Source organism: Silurus meridionalis, chromosome 9, assembly GCF_014805685.1.
Source record: "Silurus meridionalis isolate SWU-2019-XX chromosome 9, ASM1480568v1, whole genome shotgun sequence".
Taxonomy (NCBI): domain Eukaryota; kingdom Metazoa; phylum Chordata; class Actinopteri; order Siluriformes; family Siluridae; genus Silurus; species Silurus meridionalis.
In genome coordinates, this window is record NC_060892.1 from 23,939,145 (window position 1) to 23,948,537 (window position 9,393).

Here is a 9,393-nt window from a genome sequence, read left to right on the forward strand (position 1 = left end):
GAAAGAGGAACGTCATTGGCCAGTCGGGTGCGATGACGTCACCAAGGGGTGTTGCTGTAGTGCAAGGAGCTGTAGTGAGACCTGTTTGCCGCAGGGGGCGTGCGCCATTACTTTCATTATCGTTTGTGATTTTTCGATAATTCGAAATAAATAACTAAACAAATAAACACTCTTTCATCTGCATAAATGATTAAATTGTATGTACAATGTTTTTAAAGTCGACGAAACTTATAGCAGGATGAGAAACCTAGTTTTTAATCTTATGGTATATGTATAACATTAAACAGCTATTCAAACTATAATCAGTGCATCCATATGCTTGTAGTATCACTGATCTCTAATCAGAGACCTGAAGCTGTTTCCTATTTCTCAAAGTTTCTCCAAATTATATATTTATGCCATAGATAGCTCGTATATGGCTTGGAGGGTCAAATCAAAGGTCAGCTTTGGGTTACAGGCTCTAGTTTGGGCATCTCTGCTCCATATAATGGAGAAATAGGAAATTCTGATGAACCAGCATTGTTTTAATGCTTTTTTAAAGACCATAATCAAATGAGCTGATGTTTTATTTGGTTCTCCGTGACTGGATATACACTATATAACCACATATATGTGTGTGGTTTTTCCTCAAATTCTTCCCACAAACTATAAACAGTAGTCTAAAATCTCTGTTCCCTGTACATTGAGTTCTGTGAACACATATTTGTTGGTGTGGAAGATTTAAGGTGTCCTGGACAAACTTGACATTCTCAACCCCGCAGAAGACCTTTTGGATAAACTGGAACACTGACTAAACCCCCCACCGACACCCCTACCACCTCTTTACCTCAGAACTTGATCTAAATACAGCTGAATGAACATGAATCCCTACGGTCATGCTCCACAATCGAATAGATCTTAGTTCCAGGGAAATTCTAACGCAACAAAATACATTTTATACAAATGTGTAAATTACTTTAGATTGTGCAGTATATTCAGTGCCTCTGGGTGCCAGACACACACCATTGCATGTAGTGTATTTATTATTTTATTTAATCTCTCTTTTTTTGGGAGGGGGAAAGTGGGGGGCAACCATTATCTTGCATACACCTCAACAAATGTGCAGTTGCACCCCTGAATTCGAGTTTTGCACAAGAACCACACATATGTTTCATGGGTCTATGCTTTCGACTATGAAGCAATCAATCTCGTTCATAGTCCATTGATTCTGCATATTTTTTCCTCTCACCATCTCTCGTGTAATGAAAAGGTTTTACAGAAATATTTTATCAGCTTGTGGTCATTCTGTTTTGCTAGCTAAGTAGCTAGCAAAACAGCAGCTAAGTTTGTTTAGATATAGTCGGGTGTGTGGCATATCTCAAATGCTACACACTGCCACTCTGACATCATTAATTCAAGGATTCAAATCAAAGATGTTTGCAATCATGACCACTTTAGAAACAAAAGTATTGGGACATTGACATTTCCATCCTCAGCACACTGTTTGGCAGAATGTCTTTGGATGCTGTAGCATAAAATTCTTCCTTCACTTAAACTAGTAGACCCAAACCTGTTCCAGCTGTGCACAAAGCCCGCTCCATGAGTTGAGTTGGAAAATCCTGAGTGGCCAGCTTTGGAGCTCTGACCTCAACCCTATTGAACACCTTTGGAATGAATTGGAACGCGGACTGCACCCCAGACCTGCTTATCTTATATCAGTTCCTGAGTTGTTGCTGAATGAGGACAAATCTCTACAAGCACACTCTGAAATGTAGTGAAACATCTTCCCAAAAGAGTGGAGGTTATTGTAAGAGCAAATGGAGATTAAATGTATAGACCTCACATCATATTAATATATTAATAAACATTTTGTCATCTAATGAATGAAGATTATGAAGACCAGGTGATGAATGTCTTCATGCACTAGTTTACTAGTTTGGTATGCGAAAGTCAGGAAAAAGATACACCATCGGTAGGTTGGCGCGCAATGAAAAGAAAAAGTTTGTGAGAAGAAAGGATATTGATCATGTCACCAAATAGATTAAAACTAAAGTAATGAACCTGGTTTGAAAATGGCAGAAGTAGGAAGTAGATATTTGTGTAAAAAAATGGAAGGAGTGAATGTAAAAGTTGTCCTAAAACTAAATAGTGAAGTAGAGTACTGAAGTAGTGAAATAGTAAAGTAGAGTAATAAGTATTTGTACTTCATTACTTAGATAGTTATATATTCAACCCCAGGATTGTTTACCATATTATAACGAATCCAGACACTGATGCAGCCAAATGCAACATGTATTTATTAAAAAAAAAACAACATTATAAACATCTCTCAAAACCCAAAGTCACTTCTTATAACGGTTCCTGTCATGCCGTTTAATAATGTCCATAACATTGCTCTTGGTCACGACATGATCCCCGCCTCCTTTGTGTCTTTTCCTGGCTCTTTTCTGCTGTTCCAGTAGATGTGGGGAGTTGAGGAGTTGCGGTGGAAGCTGCGAGCCGGTCGGCTTTACTCTTTCCACGATGTCAAGGAACAAGCGCTTGTTGTTATTGTTCATGAAGGTGATCGCTGTGCCTCGGTGCCCGAGTCTTCCTGCTCGACCGATCTGCAAAAACAATAAAGACACATAGAGAGAAGCTTTCTGAGGTCACGGTGGATTAGAAAAAAATGTAGTGTACCTTGTAGTGTAACCCATGTATCAAACTGTGTTTCAGTGGGATTTTTATTGTCTACATGACTTAATCTAATCCAATTTGCAGTATCAAGGTTATAAAATGTACAGAAGGACGAATGCATGTCATACCTGATGAACATACTCGTCCATGTTAGCAGGCATGTCGAAATTCACCACCAGCTTGACGTTGACCAGATCCAGTCCTCTTCCCAATACGCCTGTACTGATCACCACTTCAAACTTGCCCTCGAGCAGACCCTAAAAAATACCATACACAGTAACAAGACATGCACTTAAACTGAAACAAAAAGTAACACTCCAAATAAATAAAAACATTTATATCCAAATTTACTTAAATAAGATGCTTCACCAAACAGCAAGTGGCATCAGTGATTCGCCACTAGAGGCCACTCTCATACTGTATAACGCAACCCAGAAAAACTATTGGTTTGGATTTTTAGCCTATAATTCCAGCAATCAACTATCAGTGCCGATCAATCGTCAAAACCGATATGTCAGTTGACCTCTAGTCTTCTCCTTTCTTTCCTCTTCTTTTAGAAAATATATAAATAAAGATTTTAATAAAAACAATGACCTTGAGGATACGGTTGCGCTCCCATTGTGTCTTGTCAGAGTGAATGGCTACAGTGTTTAAACCCAGCACTTTGTGTACGGCCTCGCATAAAAGGTCGGCTCCAAGTTTACAGTCAACGAAGACCACCACAGGGGGCTGGTAGAGCTTGCTGTCCTGTAGGGGGGGGGGCAGCAAAAAAATTGGTTAACCGGTAGTATTACAATACAAGTAGTGCAAGAGATGTCCACTGTAACCTGTAGCGCAATGACTGATAGTTTTGCAGTAGGAAAATTTTTATTAAAGATATTTGTGTGCAAGTTATTTGATTTACACACAAATATCAATCAGAAATCTTCAAAAAAAAATTCACAAAGATCAAATATTTTTCGTTCATTGAAATATTTATTGTAACCTCCATCTACACAATTGAATGTATTGTTCTGCGACGGTTTCTGCACCGGTTCCTACACCAACCATCATGTCCAAATGATCAATACCCAACCAAACTCCTGTTTAAAAAAAAAAAAAAAATCTTACATTCAGGATGTCAAAGAGCTTCTTTTTCTTTGAAGGCTCCTCCACCCAGACGACAATCTGACGAACGTTGGCGCACGGCTGATTCTTGCAGCCGACTGTAATTCGCACGGGATCGCTGGTCAGGCGGGACGTTAGCAGCTCCGTTCCTTCGGGTAGCGTGGCGGACGTGAGCAAAGTCTGATGCTCGTCATGAACGTGCTCCAAAATCTCTAACACTTGGTGCTGGAATCCCATTTTCAGCATGGTGTCGGCCTGAAATGGAGGAAAATAACTTTTTTTCTTTCCAAAGTTACAATAAAGCAAGAAGCTGGACTGGAGCACGACGGATCATACCTCATCAACGACGACGATTTTTACGCCGTCGAGCTGGACAGCCTTCTGCTTAACAATCTCCAGGAGACGTCCAGGGGTGGCGATCACGATCTGCACAAACATGCATTTTTTTTCATACAGCTATATAAAAACAAAAAATAAAGATTTCGTACACTGTTTCGTTTAAACTCTTTGCAGCAGCATTGTAGCTGAACCCAATTTTCGAATTACTTCCTATAAATTCCTGCTACGTTTCCAACTTGGAATATTTCCAAAATTCCCCAGAATGAAGTTTCCATAGAACATTTCCAGAAATGTTCTGTCCCTTTGCAACCCTCAGGACGGTTTCCAAGCACTACCTTGATTTTCTGTTTGAGCCGATGCAGCTGAGGGGGGAGAGGCATCCCCCCGACCAGCAGCGCAGTCCTCATGTTGGGCAGCCCTACGATCAGCTCCTTCACCTGTGTCTCGATTTGGATCGCCAGCTCCCGGGTCGGGGTCAGAACCACGGTCAAGGGGGCCGCCGAAGCGCCTGCTTCCCCCTGCGAATTGAGAAGAGCCGTAAATAATTAAAACAGTCAAAACCTTCAATGTATATAAATATAATAATTTATAATATAAATCATAAATAAAATAATTTATTTTACAGTCGCCACCGGCTCGCTCATCAGGGACAAATTTACTTATAAAGAACATATTTACTTTTATTCACCACATTATCTGTGTAAAGCTGCTTTGGGACAATATTCATTGTTAAAAGAGCTATACAAATAAAAATGAATTGAATAGGATGTCTTTGGATCAACTACAAGACCCAAAGCTGGGAAGATGTTCCACTAGATTTTTCTAGTGCTCATTCAACCATACCACTAAATCTACAGATAAAATTTGACAAATAAAATTTGATTTGATCAGGTACTGCTGAAGAGGCCTGGGGTGAAGTCAGCGTTCCAATTCATTCATGTTCAATAGGGGTTGGAGATCAGCTCTCAAGATCTTCCAACCTATTTAAACCATATCTTCATGGAGCTGGCTTTGTACACAAGGGCAATGTCATGTTGGAACAGGTTTGAATCTCGTAGTTCAAGTGAAGGGAAAATTTCATCCTCTCACATCCAAGTAATCCCAAGTTTGGGTTTAGAACCACATACGGCTGGAAAAAAAAAAGCGGGTGTCTCAGGTGTATGTAGGTGTTGCAGTCCTGATTATAGATCAGGCACACTTCATTAAATCCACCTGGATTTACCTCCAAGCACCGAGCCACCACTGGAAGCAGGAAGGCGACGGTTTTTCCGGATCCGGTGTCGGCCGTGGCGATCACATCTCTCCCAGCCAAGCCTACCGGAACCATCTGCATTTGGATCGGAGTCGGGGCCTCGTAACCGGCCTTCTTGAGGTTCATCCTGAGCGATTCAGGAAAGTTGCAGTGCTCGAACTCAATGATGGGCCTGGGCACGTCCTGACCTTGTGTAACGATTGTGAGTTCTTTCCTCACCCTTTCCACCTGGTCTTCATTCAGATCTCGGATGAAGGCGTCCTCCCTGTAGGAGTAACCGACTTCTTTGGGATTGTTCGAAAGGTCGTCTGTATTCAGTGATGATGATGATGATGATGGAGCGATGCTTGTGCTTTCTGGATTCATTCCGGGGAAGACTTTTTCTCGGAGTCCCATGCACATCCTGGCCAGGTGTTTTGCCTTGCACTCCAGACTGCACACGTCATTGTCAGTCTTATCGCATATGTACTCTCCATAGCGGCCGCACATGACGCACACCGGTTCCCCAGGGTTTGGCCATCTCTGGCTTTTCTTGAACGACTTTACAGGTTCCTCCTCATCCTGTGCCTCTTCGGATACCTCCATACCGGCATCCACATTTTGCACATCTGCAGCATCTGCAACATCTACAGCATCAGATACAGTGTCCTCCCCTTTGATTTTCTTCACATCAGAGCTTCCCTGACTCTCAGAAACTCTCTTGACCTGTAACGATCGAGGCATAAACATCTTCCTTTCACTTTCATAACCTAGAAAACTAATACATTTCTGAATATTATAAAAAAATAACCAATTTTAGGTCAAAACGCTATAAGAAAGTCCTTGTTTTTTAATTTTGTAAAGTTAAAATAAAGAATCACAAAGAGCGCTTCGCGTCTAGATTGCGCACTTAGAGTCGCGCAAATATGACGACATCACCCGGCATTTAATCCTGGGAGTTGTAGTTCAGTTAAACCGTAAACGATTTGAGTGCCTCATAATCTTTACTAACGCCATAATGCAGATTTATTTATACCTATATTATTATTATTATTATTATTATTATTATTATTATTATTATTATTATGCTGTATTTTGTAAGAAAGGAAAAAAAGAGGAATATATAAACAACTCATTTTTGTTGTTTTAATTAATTCATATACAAATAACTTCTTTAAAAACGTAAAAAATTAACTATGCATCTCCGCATTATGACAATCACACAATATTCAGAAAACAAAGGATAAAAATAGAATAAATGTCTTCGTTTTCTTTAGAAACGCACTAAAAATACACATTTTTATAAGCACATATCGGGCACATTATTTAAAAAAGGATTTCTCCTTAAAATTTAAGCGAATTTCATTCTGTTTTTTATTAATTAAAACTCATTTTTTCAACGATTCATGTAAAAACACCTCTATTAAGACGCGTTTGTTTTATAACCATTGGTCGCATAAATATGACGACATTTACACGATTGAAGTTTTGGGAATTCTGGCCTATTATTTTGAATTTGAAAACATGAATATTTTGTTAAAACTTAAATGGTTAAAAATGTTTCTATGTAAAGAAGAGGTTTACAGTTCCATCAGCTTTGTTTCAAGAACTTGGTGGAATTAAATTTTTTCGCAAATGTGATTTTGATTTATCTAAACTCCCAGTGAAACTATCAACATTCCATCAACAAGTACTCTTATTTTGAAAATTGGCACATACACACAATTTTACACCTCATAATGCTTCAATTTGGAACAACAAATATATATTGCACAGGAACAGATCTTTATGCTATAAGAATTGGTTAAACAGAAGTATATGGTCAGTAAGAGATCTAATGGATGAACAGGGTAACATTTTAGACTATAATGCTTTTACTTTGAAACATGGCTTTGCCTGTCACCCGAAAGAGTTTTTCACTGTTGTTAATGCAATACCTTCTGGAATAAAATGCTGATGAGATGCTCTCTTTCTTATACTGAAGTTAAACCAGTTCTTCCAGCCTTATATATTGGAGATATGCAATTTAAAAGTGATAGTTGTACTAACAAATATATAAGACAGGTCATTTTAAAAACCTGTTATTCGTCAAGTTAAAAAAAACAACAAATTAGATCATATGTTTGAGAAGAAAACTGTGATTTATCTTAGAACAGCTTATTTGAAATTTTTTGTTCCTCCTACAGGTAAAGAAATAACTTTAAAATTTTTAAATGAGATTTATCCCTCTTACAAATTAATTAATAAATTATAATTTCAGATTTGTATCTATTTATTTTCTTTATTTTTTCTTAACAATTTATTAGTTATACTGAGTATACTGTGTTGAGCCTGTAATACTTATCTACACTGCAAATGTATAGTTGCATTTGTTGTTTATATACTTTTGTATTCATTAAAAAAAAAAAAAAAAATTGTACTGTAGTTGTTTGCGGTCGCACAAATATGACGCAATTATCTCTTTGGAATCCTGGGTGATGTAGTTTGTTCTTATGTCTCAGAGAACTGAAATGTGAGAGCGCTATAAAACAGCTCTCACTCCCTGCTCACAGCCCTGACAGCCCAAATACACTCGTTTCCAATCTCCTCACATGTTTCTGTCACTTTGGGGCACAAGGGTCTTAATTACATCTCTGCAACATGCTAATTACACTCCTGCTCCTTTTCTATATACTTATGTCTATAGAGGACTTGCTCAGACACAAAAAATGCATTATTATTATTATTATTATTATTATTATTATTATTATTAATATTAATATAATTTGGGCGCACACTGTGACTGCACATATTCCAGTGTCTATGATCAACACAAGGCATTCAAACTACGAAAGAACATGACTGAATACAAAAACGTGTTAAACAACCCAGAATATGTTTGATATTTTTATTTATCCAAAGTTGGGCTTTAATGACAAAATCATGGTATTCTATCAGGTCCACAAGATCATCACCTGGAATGGTTTTCAGTTCAATTTCTCAAGAGTCCATTTGTGACAGTTCTTGCCTCCTTAATGTGCTTTAGACCACCAGATGAAAGGGTGAGTACAGAGTCAATAGCCCTATTAGTGCTACTACTACTGTTGTAACTACTGTACAAATCCATATTAAGGCAAGAAAAGAGAAAAGACAGTCCATTATTTCTTTAAGAAATGAAAGTCAGTCAATCTGAAAAAAAAATAATAATTCTTGAAATGTGTCCTCATGTGCAGGTTCCAAAACTATCTATGATAAAACATTCTCTCGACCAAGAGCTACCTCTGCTGCAGAGGATAAGTGTACTAGAACTACCCCTACCTACTGCTTCTCAGAGTTCAAGTGGAAGACATCAAAATGTGCTAAAAAAATCAGATCTTTTTGGAAAAACAACTAGCAGAAGAGACTTGCTTGGGCCAAAAAAACACAAAAAATAATATTAGATCAGTGAAAAACTGTCTCATGAGAGTCGTGAGGATTTTTTTTTTTTTTATAGAAGAGGTTGAACGAATGGTTTCTAAATATGTGGTTGTCACTGTGAAGCATAGAGGCGGAGGTGTGATGCCATCCCATCTGGTTCGCACAATTTATTTTTTCAACAAGACAAGACCCCAGACACACCTTTAGGATATGTAAGAGCTATTTGTTACAGAAGAAGAGTGATGGAAATGCATCATGAGATCACCCGGTCTAAATCCAGTTGAGATGGTTTAGGACTGGAGAGTGAAGGCAAGGCAGCAAACAAGCACTCAACAGCAAAGCTGTCATTTGAAATACTTCGAAGAATAGGAAATGTAAAACAAATTTCAGGTTGTTCAACACGTAATTTGTTTGCTCTGTAATTCCATCGTTCCATAGTTTGGATGTCTTCAGTATTATGTGGAGAATAAGAAAAAAAATAAGAAAAACACACTAAAGGAGGTGAAGGGGTGTCCAAAATGTATGTTCAATCTCACGAATTAAAGGATTGAAGGAGGATATGGTTTATGATTCAGTGTTTTTTTTTTTCCTTCTTCTTTTGTTCTAGGTGCCAAAATCTTTTTATCACAATAAATGCGCTATGTGGGTATGTAGGGCGGAGCGCG

The 9,393-nt window shown here is 38.2% G+C and overlaps 1 protein-coding gene across 1 annotated transcript; it reads right to left on the minus strand.

Annotated features, from left to right (window-relative positions):
- Positions 1-2,259: 2,259 nt before the first annotated feature.
- Positions 2,260-6,300, minus strand: ddx59 (DEAD (Asp-Glu-Ala-Asp) box polypeptide 59). Its single transcript, XM_046856798.1, has 7 exons — positions 5,324-6,300; positions 4,437-4,619; positions 4,099-4,188; positions 3,766-4,017; positions 3,250-3,402; positions 2,784-2,912; positions 2,260-2,585 (listed from the first exon to the last, which is right to left on the minus strand). Exons 1-7 carry the CDS (start codon positions 6,080-6,082, stop codon positions 2,322-2,324), a joined length of 1,830 nt encoding a protein of 609 aa, XP_046712754.1. The 5' UTR covers positions 6,083-6,300; the 3' UTR covers positions 2,260-2,321.
- Positions 6,301-9,393: the final 3,093 nt, after the last annotated feature.